Raw genomic sequence first — 14,964 nt, 5'->3', positions numbered from 1 at the left:
AAATAATTTTTCGGTCTTGCCTCTGCATACACTATTGATCTAGTCAAACTGTTATGGCATCTAGTAGACAGATATCTAGTAGATAGATGCTATAGCACCAAAAAACCCGCTCTTGGTACGAGTGAAAAGAGCTGATGCCCAGAAAACCACATCAGGCCTGCCAGTATGTAAAACTCTACAGAAGCCTGTAAGCATCTTTGTCTGCTTGTGACGTTTTGTGAACCTGGACTTGGCACAAACCTCCAAGGCAGAGAGCACCCTCTCAAGCATTTTTTCTCTGTTAGTACCTCAGCATCTGACCTTCTGAAGGGGGAAAGGGATTTTTATTCCTCTACACAGTTACTCACATTTGGTTGTCCTGTTTATTTTGAACTCATTTAATCAGATAAAATGAGACTGTCAAAAGTAATTCACAGAATACAAGCAGGCATGTATATATGTATAGATATATATTTATATGCATGTTAATACCTTTCAAACAGGCAATGATTAATCTTTGCCCTTAAGGTGGTTTATTTTCTACCACTAGAGAAAAAAATAGAATTGCTGTGGGGAACTTTTCATAAAGCACTACAATTTACACTCATGTTTGATTTTGATTTATACAATCTTTTAATGACATTCTAATTTATAATTAAGTATGCCAATGAAAAAATCCTACCTGCAAATGCTAATGAAACAGTACTGATAATTAATCCCACAGATATGCATTCATATTGAAATAAAAAGTAATTGCCTAATCCTTTAAAAAGAAACCATTTTAAGGGAGCAGGTTGTTCATAGTGAAGATGGCTTTTAGTCCTATCCAACTGTGTTGGATAAAATCTTATCCGAGTGTTTTTAAATACCATTTGAAATCACAGCTAGAAATGTGCACGCGAGTTGTATGCTTGATTATTACTATCCCATTTTTAGGCTCGGGCTGATGACACAAATATCCCTAATGCCTTCTCTCAGTCCTTTTCCAGCCTTCTCATTTTTATTTGAAAGGTTCTGTACAGCATGATCCTGTGCTGAGTACAGGATGTTGATGAACAACTACATTTAGAAATTGAGACCTGTTTAATATTCACCAAATTTAAAAATGTTTTAAAAGTAAATTTTGTTATCCATAGTACATTTTATATTTTAGCAGCTTACGGTACAAACTGGCTTAAAAAGTACCCTTGGGGAACCGCCACATACAAAAACTGTGGTGCTGTGACCCCTATTTCCCCTCCCCTACCTCTACCACCTAGTCCTAGCTTTTCCGTGCTCATATGACTGTCTTAATAAACAAGGCATTAGAACTGCTTCTCTTCTATGCCCTTTCTTCAACTCCCTCTCCATACTTAAAAAAGCAACCCATTAGAGCTACAGAAATAAAGAAAAAAAAATTAATTCCATGCAGCAGTTTTGAGTAGAATCAGTTTCTCCAGCACTGCAAATCCAAATTTTCTCCACTGCTGTTCTGATTGAATAAATGTCAGTAACTGTTGTTCCAGCAGCTGGGCAGACAAACTTTAATGAGGAGAGTTCAACAGTTCTCAAATCCACCACTCCACTGCTGTTAGGAATAGAGGCAAATCCACTGGGAGTAGCAGGTATTAAATTGAGATTAGGTTATAAATGTAGATGAAGAAGGTGGAGATGAAGAATGAAAAATCGGTGACATGCTGTCAAGCTCAATGGACAGCTGACCTTGCTAGGGGTCAAAAATTCTACAAGCATCTTTTATTTCAAGTAACAGTTGTGCCTTTTAAAGTTCTGTAAGTAACAAACAAGACCATACCATTTTAGAAGATGATCCCCTGGAAATACTATTACTCAGTTATAATCTTTCACTCCTTACATAGTTAGGGGAAGTATTTTTTAAAAAAATCTTTCCTATTATGGTTTAGATTTGTTCTACATGATTGAAAGTGTCCAAGATGGTGCAAAATAATCTTTTCCATACTGTACAAAATTATAATTTCAAAATTATAATATATAATTAAAAAATAACATAATTATAACTTTGAAACACAAAGTTGAAACGATTGAATAGTTAAAGAAAATTCTGGGGGAAAAATCAATTTTATTTGTGTGGAATATGTATTCTCAACATTCCTATTTTGCTTTATTGAAGAAAACTGAAATGTTTTGTTCTATCATAAGTTGACACTTAAATGAGGAGATATTTGTGTGTGGAATGAAGATGTGGCGTGTTTCTTGCGTGTATTTCCTTACATGGATCTGATTCCCTGTCTATATTAATTCTCTGGTAAATGCCATTATCAACAAAATGTCACAGGCTTTGCTTTAACCAAACAACACAGGTCTCTGGTCTGGGGCTGTCACATTCACTTTGCCTGGGGTTGGCTTGGCTTGTGTGGAGAACTTGGTTTCAGCTTGGTGCCAGCTCATTTAGCCTAAGAGCAGTAGTCAAATGACCAGGCAGCTATCATTTAATTTCTTTTGGATTTGCTTAGCTTAGTATACTTCTACAGTATTATGTAATTTTTGTTAATGCTACTGATGTAGGTCAGAATGACTGAATTCAAACTCTCTCGAGACCAAATGCAATAGAACTAAAGTTAATCCTCAAATTTATTTCAAGAGTATTTGTTTTGCCTTAATTAAAGAGACCAATGGTATGTCACATTCCTTTGGCCTGTTGGGCATGCAACGTACAATGAACTAGTACCTTTTTTTAGATTTCATTTTTAAACAGTGTAATGAGCATGTAGAGAGTTTGTTAAAAACCCTACACAGAAGAATGAATCTTGCTCTAGCAGTCATCTTACAAGATACCCTTATAGATTTAAATAGGGTCTTCTCCACCAATGTTTTGCAAAAGAGAAACCTAAATAATTCCTAACATTATACAATCTAGTGTTTTCATTATCACTCATATTAAGGCAAGGCTTAACAAACCATATGGAAATGATCTTCATTATTCAAATTCCATTAAAAATATACAACAAAAAGCCATCCTTATGTCTGGAGTTTTATGACTATGCAAAATAGCCCCTCAGAGGCACATCAAAGTCTTATTTGGAAGAACAATGTTATGCTTCCATTAATACATGGTTTCAGTGTTTGCAAACAGCATGCTAATGCTTTAAACGTGTATTTAACCTTCTTGGATTGCTATATATCCTACACACTTCTGTATATATTTCCACATCTATGCATATAATCAAGATCTACAGGTACAACATCTATCCATATAATTGTAGAAAATGCATGGATACATTTCTATAGATGCTATGTAATACTGTGTGTTTTGATAAGCCAAATTTGTTTCACAACTTTTAATAAAGTAATTAAGGTATTTCCTAGTGTTGTCCTGGTACAGATGAATGAATTCACCTCACTGCCACAAAGTCCTAACATCTCCCATTCTCCCCCTCACCCTCTTTCCCTTCATTTCATGGCTGTGCTCTTCTTCCACTTCTTTTGCATGACTTATGGTCTGACCCTTCACTTATTCACTGCAGGTCACTCAACTGGCAGAAAATAAGCAGGATTGGGGCTGGGATCTGGAGGGTGAATATTTTTCTGCTAATGTAGTAAGTGACTCAGAGGAGAGACTATGAGTGTCAGGACACAGCAAGAAAGGCAGTCAGATAACATCAGGGAGCAGGATCAAGTTGGTTTTGTTTTTTGTTTTTTTTTAAGGACCAGTAAGCCATTCATTCAGCTAAGCAGTATCACAACAAATCACACTTTCTGAAAGACTTCCAGGGAAATAAAAGCAGAACTCAATGGGCAAAACTAGGAAACTTTCAGCAGTCTTTCTTGATGATTAGTTTCATGCTTATTCTTATTGCTTTCCATGCAGCCATTTTTTCCTAATATCACAGAATGGCAGGGGTTGGAAGGGACCTCTGGATATCATCTTGTCCAACGCCTCAGGCTTGAGCAGGCACACTTAGAGCAGAGGGCACAGGACCACGTCTAGGTGGGTTTTGAATGTCTCTGGGGAAGAAGACTCCACACCCTCCCTGGGCAGCCTGTCCCACTGCTCTGGCACCCTCACAGGAAGGAAGTTTTGTCTTATATTGAGGTGGTACTTCCTGTGTTTCAACTTATGCCCATTGCCCCTTGGCCTGTCATTGGGCACCACTGAAAAGAGCCTAGTCCCATCATCCTGACACCCTCCCTTTAGATATTTATAAGCATTGATGAGATCCCCCCTCAGTCTTCTCCAAGCTGAACAAACCCAGGTCTCTCAGCCTTTCCTCATAAGGGAGATGCTCCTGTCCCTGATCATCTTGGTAGCTCTCCGCTGGACTTGCTCAAGCAGTTCGACATCCTTCTTAAACTGGGGGGCCCAAAACTGGACACAGTACTCCAGATGTGGTCTCACTAGGGCAGAGTATAGGGGGAGGATAACCTCCCTCAACCTGCTGGCCACACTCCTTTTAATGCAGCCCAGTATCCATTCATTACATTTTAGTTTTTAAACTCCGTTAGTTTTGGATCTTATTTCATTTGACATCATCTGAAGTGGCTGAAAGCTGTCAGTTATCCAAAGATAAAGTATAAGACGACTAAAGCAACAGGTTGTAATGACTCAAAATGAAGATACATTAATGGATCAATACATAATCAAGCTGTAATTATAGGAAGAGCTGAGCACAAACTTGATCTGCTATGCTGCCAGGTTGCTGAATGTAGAGCAACAGCTACTGAAACCAAAGTCAGATTTCAAGATTCAGTTTTAGATCTGAAGTAGATAAGAGTGAAAATTTTCAGTTCTGATCCGGATATACAAAATATATGGATGTATCTTATATTGCACATAACATACCATATAAAATCCCTCAAAACCTTTCTTCTTTCTGCTACTCATTACCATGTTGACCCATACCCCAGTGGTTTGGTCAAGATGTTCGTGTGTGCTGTACATACTTATCCCCAGACACCTTTGGCATTCAGAAAATAAATACTTGGCAAAACTACACCACAAATCTCTATCTCTCTCCAAGTCCTGTGAAGATATAAGGCACCTAACAGAAGTAGTACATTTGTTGCTGGGTTTGTCAGAATGGTCTTATCAGCACTCATAAATACAGAGTGTGGGGAAATGTTCTAGCTTTTTCAGTTCTATTAATTACGTCTTGACCACACTACTTCTTACTCGTGCACAACACAGGCTTATCAATGCATGTTGGCACTAAGAAAGATTATCTAAGAATCCTCCATTACCCAAATCCCTCAGAAATATGGACGCTAATGGATCTTGTTGATTTCTGCTAAGAAGTTCTCCACTATATCATGACTGTTAAATGGTACTCATTAAGTGCAGCATCAAGATGTATCAAGATTAAAAAATTTAATAAAAGCCATTTTAGAAAGACAAAGCAAGAGAGAGAAAGGAAAACTGAAAGAAGAATAAGCTAAAGTTTGTACTTACGAAAAGCTCTATAGAATTCTTCCAGAGCTAGGTGCTTGTCACTGTTATAATCATCGTATTTCAGCAAATCGAACAGAGAGCAGTCAGACAGATCCTTGCCAAGCTCATCCCGTTTTATTACCTGACAAGAAAATTATAACCATGAAATTACATTTGAGCTCTTAGAGTTCTCAGGTATAATTAATTGTTTCTAATAATCATTTAATAGATCATTTTAAGGTTGCTGTGGGGCAATGAACTGCAACTGTGTAAAGCCAGGGATTTCCAGTTACTTTGTAATTATTTATTGCAGCTTTAAAAGTTAATACTTTTAGGACAGACTCACTGAGATTACACCAAAATTTTTAGAGTATATAGAGAATATATATAGCAGGGATAGACAGAAGCACGATAAAGACACTTTGAATGTTAAAGCTGATTTTACTTTACATGTGTAGGAACGGTGATTAAGAAACATTCAAATATACTTGAAATAATAATTTCCCAAGTACACATGACGTAATGTCTTTTTCCTCTCAGTCTAATTCCTAGCCACAAAAAAAAATTTCAGACATTTTCAAAAATAACTAAAATAAACTCCTAGTACCCTACTAATGATATCAACTTCTTACAGGCTTTTGACAAGCCTATTATCTTCCCAAAGACCTGTTATAAAAGTAGCTGACCTGAAGAGGCTCCTGTTTCTCAATGGGGGCACATACACTTTGTAAATAGATCATAATTATTATTTATTAGTTTTTTAACTCAAATGAACTTCTCCCAGAGAAACATTCTTTAATTTGTGCACCATTTTGGATTAGAGTCTGTGTATGTTGTAGACATCTACCTCAATTCCATCCAAGGAAATTTTAAGATGCTAATAACAAATACTCAGAATTCTCATTTTACACGGTGCATGTATGAAAAACACTGTCACATCACTGAAAGAACCAAACCTAATACAACTCCTTGTTGTAATGTTGCACAGTTTCAAGTTTTGTATCAGACACAGAAAAGATGAATAAAACTATAGTTAATTCCTTAGTAACATAATTACTCTTCCTACCCTCTACCTGTCTCCCCAAATAACAGCAAAACCATTATATTTGTATTATCATATGATAGCTTCTGAAAAACGGGATACAGAGGCTTTCGTGTTGCAGTTGCTCTGCAAGGGAATCAGCAGGAATAGGAAGGAATGCATCCAGTTATTCATGTAAATAGAAAATTTCTAAACAAATAATAGAGAATAAAAGCAGCATTAGAGGAAAGAGAAAGGACACAAACATTTTATCCTACCAGAAGTAATCTTCTATATATTAGTATAAAAGCATTATAAAAGATAATAAGCTTGTTAGTACATTAGAAAGTATGAAAAACATTTGCAAAGATAAGAAAAATCACCACAAAACCAGCTTTAGCTATTCATATAGATACACACTATGCTACCTGAATATTAGTGCTAGCTAAAAGCCTGTTTATTAAGTTCACATTAAACTGACTTAAGAAAAAAATAAAATTGTGTAGATCTTACAGCTGGTGCATAAAGGACAAAAATGTAGTCTGGGAAAAATTAATAATGCTAAGCCCACTGCAGTTATAGAAGTAGTAGTAAAGATACGATGGCGTGTATTGAAAACCTCTGGAAGAAATCTGAGATTTCAAGGCCATGAGATGTGCTTAAAATAATAGCTAGTTCATGAAAAAGCAACATTTATGGTGAGAAGTATTGTTCCTCTGCTTTTGATAAAAGGTGGTGTGAAATAGTTCAAAACACTTGTTTTCACTAGCTTCAACCATACAAACAAGGATTAAACTTTACACCTAAGGTGGTCCAATAAATACTTTGTTAAAGCCCACCAACACCTGGCAGTACAGTACCACATTTTTAATTGCATATTAGTGTTCTCAGCTTCAATCCTTTGAGTTCAAATCTGTATTACGCTGCTTTTAATATATAATTGGTCAATTTTATTGAAAATAACAATAATTAAAAAAAGATTAGCCAGAATAATTGAGATATTTCCAAGAATGATGCTATGGACAGGTATGGTTTAATTTCCTGGCAATTATTTAATTTTTATCTTCAGTAAATTTTGGTTATAGATATAAGATTCAATGTTTGTTTATATATTAAAATCTTTATGCTGGCAATATACTTTTACGTTTTTTGGAAAATACACTCAGTTTTGATAAACCCTCTAAAAATGTCCATAAAGACAGGGTTTAGAAGGTATAGAAGCGATTTCTTATCATGATTAATCTTACTTATCTGTGATTATGCTGCTAAAAGGGCGGTTCCAATTTTTACCCAATAGGAATTCTCTTGTGCTGGATCTAGCCATCTCCTGACTCTGCAACGTGATCTATGGATCAGATCAACTCTCTGATGGAAAGCAAAATCAGTCTTTGTGGCAATTTTGGTTGGTTGGGTTGGGTTTTTTCTCTTGAAGGTGTGGGGGATTAATATTCTATCACAAGAGGTACAACTCAGAATAGGTACTAGGGTATGGGGATTTGGATTTTGAAAAAAATTACCTGTTTCTGTAGCAACCGGAAGTTACATCAGATCGACTGTGATATGAAATTACAACCTATATGAGACTGTAGCAAAACAAAGCTGACTACTTACCAAGCCATTAGCCAACCGAGAAATCACTTAGCAACTTTTGTTAGCATCAAGTGTTTTAAAACCATCAGGAACAAACTGCCTGTTCACAAGTGTCTCTAACTCACCGGCTGAGGAGACCTTTTTCTTGTGAAATTACCTTTTAACAGATCTTCACATATCAGTGAAACTCCATAAGGTGGGAAATGTAATTACACAGTGCACATATTCAAACAGGGAAAGAAAAATTGTCAGTGTAGGTTTGAGAAATAAACAGTGGAGTTCACAGATAAAGACTGTGAATATTTTTTGTGTTTCTAAATGCTGTCACGACATGATATTTTAACACCATCTTCTAGGAAATACAGCCTGTCAGGCAAGCCCATTTTTCATTTTCTTTTACTTATGTAAGGGATTTGATTTACAAAGGCAGCTTGCAAAACATTAAAAATACCTACAAGGATCTATTATTTTACACCCTACGTTATTACAAAACAAAAAATAATACTATGCAGTATCAATAAGGCATATACTGCATGAATAATAATGTCAGTATTTGCAAAACCTGAAAAACCAGATGTCGGTAAGGAAGGAATCATCAGTGGCTGAAATAACCCAGTGGGATTTTGAAAGTTTGGGGTCTCATCCCAATCTTTTTTGATAATTTAAAAATAAATATGAAGAGAAAATTGGCAGATGGTTTATACTGTTGAGGTGAATAATAAGGAGGAGAAGGACAGGGCAGCATATGGAATGAAATGGATCACATAGTTGGATGCTTTCAGAAAAAGGATGTGTTTCATAGAGCCAAATGTAAGGTCATTCATCTAAAAATAAGAACCTAGACCGTACCTTAATGAGGATAAATGGGCCCTGGAAAGCATTTTATCTGAAAAAGAGGCAGGATTAGCTGTAGATAAGGAAGCCTCATAAATTCCAGGATCATTCTGTAGCCTAATCAAGCAGTATGTTTTTCTGAAGTGTAACAAGGTAAGTGAGGGTAGAAATGCAATGGTGGGACTGAAGTTAAAACACAACATTCATTTTTGACTTGCACATATTAAAATTTAATGTTGAAAAACTAGGAGGCAACTTTTCAAGTTAGAAGGGATCCATAAAAGTAATCAAAATCCTGCTGAACAGACTTTACATTAAAAGAGCTAAGAAAAATCAATCTTTACAGGTTTGGGGTGTTTTTTGTTCAGGGGGGTGGGGGAGCAGGAGTTTTCTTGGGTTTGGGGTTGGTTTTTTTTTGTTTGTTTGGTTGGTTGTTTTTAAAAGGGATACTAAGAATTGACCTTATCACATTCCAGAAGTACTTTCACAGGGGGAAAAAATAAATATGGGTGCTTCAATTTGGCAAACAAAAACGTTAATAGGACAAGAAAAATGAATAACACCTCTGAAACCAGAAAAGAAAAGCTACACAAACAATGAATCTTGAATCCTGGGACTCTTAAGTTCCCTTTGATGTTTTCAAATCAAGGCTGCACACTTCCTTGCAGACTTTTTTTGCTTCAGCCAAAAGCAATACACATTGTGTGTTTTTTAATTAAAAGTGTAGGACAAATAGAACAAAATTCCACAGCTATGATACACAAGTTAGATTAGATGATGGTGTATCACAGATGATCTAACAGCGTGCCTTGTGCCTTAAGTTTTAAATTCTATTAATCACTGTCCATGAAGGAGAGAAGAGTGAAATTCAAGGAAACTGATACTTGAGCCAATTCTTTAAACCCAGCCTGTCTACTCTCTGGTTAAACTAAACAGACAGTAATTAGTTAGGGAGGCAAGATAAAAAGAGGCAAAAGTTTTAGTGAGTCACACGCAAGAAACAAAATTCTTACTATAAAGTTTAAAGCCTCATTAAGATGATCTGCATAATTTTATGATTGTGCCATACAAGTCATACACGAGATTATTTGATTTCAGACTTCTGAGGTGAAAATTCATACCAAAGAATGTTCACAAATATTTAGGCTTACAAATTTTACTTAACATTTCCATAAAGAAAGTGAAGTATTTACTTTCTGTATCATGAACAGGTAAAAGGTAAGACGTACAGCAAAACTGCTGCTGTGTTTATGGTCTATTGGGGAACCCCATAAATACTGAAAACTTAGAAACTTATCTAAATTTTCAAATTAAATATGGCTTTTCTAAACTATGAACCTTATCCTTAAGAACTGAATTGTCTTTGAAACATGAAGAAGGAATTCATATTATTTGGAAAATGCTGTATTTTTCTGAGAGATATAATACACAATTATTTATTTCCTGTGAAACAGCATACTGTTAGCTAAGCTCAAAACCTCTCAGGAATTTAGTAGGTAGTACTCCAAATTTTAAAAGACTGGGAAAGGTAATCTGATTAAAAATTACAAACTGCATGTCAGAATAGATTGTTTCATTCATTTCAATTTGATTTCTGACAGCCACAATGAAAAGTCTGCAGATGATATGAAACTAGATCACAAATAACACAACATTTCCTGTATTAGTCCACCTCACCAGAAATTTTGTCAGTAAGTGGTTTTTTACTTGCTTGTGGTTGGTGGTGTCTATGTCCTTCCCCAAAGAAAATGTTACAGAAATACAACTATGGACAGTAACTTCCTTTACAGGGAATATTGTATTTCAGCTCATGTGTGTTCATCTTTCCTAAAAGCGTCTCATCACAACAGTATTACTCAGTGCTTGAGCTACATAGAGTACATCAAACACTGTAGGAATTGTACTCCAAATTAATTCTGACTACACAAGGGGGTTCAATTACCTTGTTTCACCATCTTCCATGGCAGTATAATTTCATGGAAAGTAAAAGAATTGATCATTTATGAAATCAAAATAATAGTAAAGGTTGGTAAATTGTTCCTTACTTTAACTTCCCTTAACTCAGTTCAATCAGTATTCTTACAATTTACTAGCATGTTCTGTAGGGCAGCACACCATCTTTTATTTAGTCTGCAGTAGGGCATAACTTCAGGAATCTGAGATAGAGTAAAGATATAGGACTTCTGCGTCACAGAATGGGTCATGACACAGAGATCCGTGAGCAAACAGAGATCTGAACTCGTAAACCCACATGGAGTGGCATGTAAAGGCATAGACTCAATTCCAGTTAGGGGCATTATTTTGGTACTGTCCCATACCAATTGAGTTATGCTGCTCAGATATGAGGTTTCTCTCTGAAAACTACTCCAATGACAGTCACACTTCCCTGCCTTTCCAATTCCACACTTAGCAGGGGGAAGACCTAATCTGACTCAGAAGATGTAAATGTGTCCTTAGATGGACACAATTATAGATGTATGTAAGTATAATGCTGAAGTCATAGATGTCTAGCCCACAGTAAGGGACCAGAATAGGTACTAGTACCACATAGATGGCATGGGTAAAATTCTGCACCTCAGAATTAGACCCAGAACTACAGCACCCTGTGTCTGCCTTCAGAGCTAACCAACAGAAAACAATGTTGTAAAGAGTGCAAACAAAATCATAGAATCATAGAATTGTTAAGGTTGGAAAAGACCCTTAAGTTTGAGTCCAGCTGCTAACCTATCACTGCCAAGTCCACCACTAAACCATATCCTCAAGCACCACATCTACCCTTCTTTTAAATACCTGCAGGGATGGAGACTCCACCACCTCCCTGGGCAGCCTGTTCCAATGCCTGACAACCCTTTCGGTGAAGAAGTTTTTCCTAATATCCAACCTAAACTTCCCCTGCCGCAGCTTGAGGCCATTTCCTCTGGTCCTATCGCTTGTTACTAGGGAGAAGAGGCCGACCCCTGCATCGCTACAACCTCCTTTCAGGTAGTTGTAGGGAGTGATAAGGTCTCCCCTCAGCCTCCAGACTAAAGAACCCCAGCACCCTCAAAAAAATCCTGCACCATTATACTTTGTGTCTGCTTTCAGTTATCACCAGCCCTTGGACCTACAGAGGAAACGAAGCTGGATCCATTTTCCTTCACAACTTGTTGTTGTGTTTCAAAAGGACACTCTTTCATAGGCAGAATTTAAGAATCATTGAACCAGACAGAAGTAACTGAAGAAGCATAACTGCTTGGCCTAACTTCAATATCAGTGGCTAGAGGAAAGAATACTCTAGGTAACCCCAGCTTCAGAAACTGATTTTTTCTATATTTTGCATTAGTCAATCACTAGATTGTGCCCACACAGCTGGGTGTCTAAGGTCTTGTTTAAAAATATTTCTTCTCAGACTTTATGCATGGACTTTCTTCCTAACCAGAAACTGAGAGATTCATAGCTGCAAGATGATCTAGCAGTTAGACTTCAAGCTGTCAACCCAGGTATAAATATTCACATGCTATAAATATATACACAAGGGTATTAATCTAATACCTAGATATAGGGTAAAATTAATATAATTCTAGAAGTTATTCATAGCCTTTTTTTTCTTTACATGCCATTCCAGTAGCTAAATAACTAAATTCTAATCCAGCAGGGTAACTGAATTATCCATTATGCAAGAAAAATAATGGGAAGTGCTTCTACTTGATAAAAGCGAAGGCAGCAAACACAGTTCGAGATGTTAGGGTTTAGCACTATGACCACAGTGTTTGTAAACTATATCTCACTACTAATCCCTAAAAAATTATCTTTTCTTTTTTCATGTAGGATTCTTGTTTTTATTTTGAATCTAGGAGTGAATAGAGAGTATGTTCTGTTTTTCTTAGATTAGTGATAGTAAAGACAGATAATACAACCTAAATAATAAGGTATACCTAATTAATAGGCAGAAAATAAATAGACCTCCATCTTAACAGGCAAAGTATACTTCTACCTATGCCACGTGTAGGAAACACCAAAGTTGATTAAAAATTAAAAAAAGAGGAGATAGGCTTATTATCCCTTCTCTCAGTTCCAAGTCCTCCATACAACACATAGTAGTACCACTCCTAAGATGCAAAATCAAAAGTGATAAAGGCAAAAATTTAAAGTTCAGGGCTCCACAAATTATTTTGATCAGAGTTTGAGCGGATAATGCTGACAGAAAAGGTGCAACTGACATAAGCTGTAGCTGTGCAAACAAGTGCCATCAGCTGGCATCAAAGTGCAACATTATCATCATTAACACAGAAAGAAGACCAGAAGTTAATTTTTTCTTTCAGATCTCAGTGGCACACCATAGGGAACACAGCTGAGGAATCTTAATCTTTGAAGGAAAAGATGGAACCATAATCCAGGCCAAGTCATTGCATAAAAAAAGGACACACATCCGTTCAATTCACAAACAAGCAACAGTTTGTTACCAAATGTAATAACTGACAGTGATTGAAGCAAATCTGAGAAAAAAAACCCAACTTAAAAAATAAACAGGAGGAAACTAATTAAAATGTTATTTTACCTATACATTTAGCAGCAATTAAGTGCTGTATTAAACAAATCAATTAAATGTATAATTCTTTCAGATTACATTTTTTTAAGATACTATATATTAACCAAGCCATTTATAGATACAGCTCTACTCATCTACAGGGAGTGTATTCTTCTAAGGTATGGCATATTCCTGAGAAAAGTACGCATGCCTACATGTAGCCATAAAGACTATAGTGCTTAATTCCCTACTTAAAATTTGTTTCTTTTTTAGTATGTTTTACATTAGAAATTTTGAATTGATGCTTTATGTAAAGATGCTATATATACATAACAACACCCACATCCCAACCATGTATATTTATCTACAGACACACATGGATATATAACACTATTCAAAGGTTCATTACACATTATAAGAAATCTGTATTTACGATGTCACCTGTAATTGAAGCAAATTAAACTGCTATGCGAAAATGGCATATTTAATCTTCTAGCAGTTCCCATAACTTCACATATTTCAACTTATCATTCCTTGAAACAACTATGAACTTAGTACAGTTTCCTGAAAGTGAGTGGTTCCTTTGGCTGTTTCTTAATTGTTTTTGTTTGGTCTCACTAACAGTAATTAAGTTACACTGAGAGAACATCGACGTAAGATGCAGATATAAGGATGAGTTTTTATAGAAATGTAATGTTTTTTCATTTGTCCTATGTTAACCTGGTAAATAACAGAAATATATCCAGGCATTTGAAATTACAGATATTAGTTCATAGTTAAAGATGCTAAATTCTTTCTTTGACTCCAGAAAATAGATAACTAAAAAGCAGGGAGAGGAAAATTTATTACTATTATATATTCAACTTGCTTTCAGACTATGTAACTTCCCTTTTCTATAAAATTTTGCTTTCTTAGCTCACTAGTATAAAAAATAAATAGAAGGAACGCTGCTCTAAGTCTAATCAAGTATAGATTTTTTCACTTTCACACACAGAACAACTTGAATTTCACTGTTGAGCAAGATGAAGTATTCTTAGAGTTTATGCATCTTTCACTGATGGTAACCAGAAAAGGCTCACTGTTTATAAAATGGCAATTTCATCATGCAGGGATAACCACATTAATCACAGAAAAAAACACATTTTATTCCTATGTCTCCCATAATACTTTTGATGTTTTTTCTCTTCTATACAGCAACAACAATATAGAGTAATCAAGCAGTCTACTGTGATAGAAACACTGACATTCCATTTATAACTTTGTATTAAATTCCAGTTTGTTTTTGCATAAGATAAAAAACAATAGATAAACAAGCAAGTCTGTTAACAACTGAATATTCATAGATAGCCAGAAGAATCAATTACGTTCCTTTATTCTGGATTCATTTAAATACTTTCAAAGTGCTTTAAAAACAAAACAAACCTTTCGAGGAACCACCCCACTTTACTAGAAATGTTTCAGATATATATTGCATTTACGTTAGATGAAGATAATTAAAATTCTGCCTATTTCATAGCCCACCCTTTTGGAAGGGTAGATACTCTTTCTGATTAATACCTACCTCTCAAAACGGGAGTCATCTAAAAGGTTAACTTCATCAGTAAATCCTTTCAAAATCAAGCCACATCTGACTTGCCAATATAGGATTTG

At 35.7% G+C, this 14,964-nt stretch overlaps 1 protein-coding gene across 2 annotated transcripts in view; it reads right to left on the bottom strand.

Moving 5' to 3' along the window:
• The window catches only part of FSTL5 (follistatin like 5), a 332,186-nt gene that overhangs the window by 138,778 nt on the left and 178,444 nt on the right, over positions 1-14,964 (bottom strand). For both annotated transcript variants that reach the window (XM_064449779.1, XM_064449780.1), the window contains exon 6: positions 5,384-5,504. In XM_064449779.1, coding sequence (XP_064305849.1) covers positions 5,384-5,504 — 121 coding nt within the window. The remainder of the gene's footprint in view (positions 1-5,383; positions 5,505-14,964) is intronic.

This window comes from Phalacrocorax carbo, chromosome 4 (assembly GCF_963921805.1).
Source record: "Phalacrocorax carbo chromosome 4, bPhaCar2.1, whole genome shotgun sequence".
NCBI classification, from domain to species: domain Eukaryota; kingdom Metazoa; phylum Chordata; class Aves; order Suliformes; family Phalacrocoracidae; genus Phalacrocorax; species Phalacrocorax carbo.
Note: the sequence above shows the minus strand (reverse complement) of the source record. Positions and strands in the feature narration are given on the sequence as shown.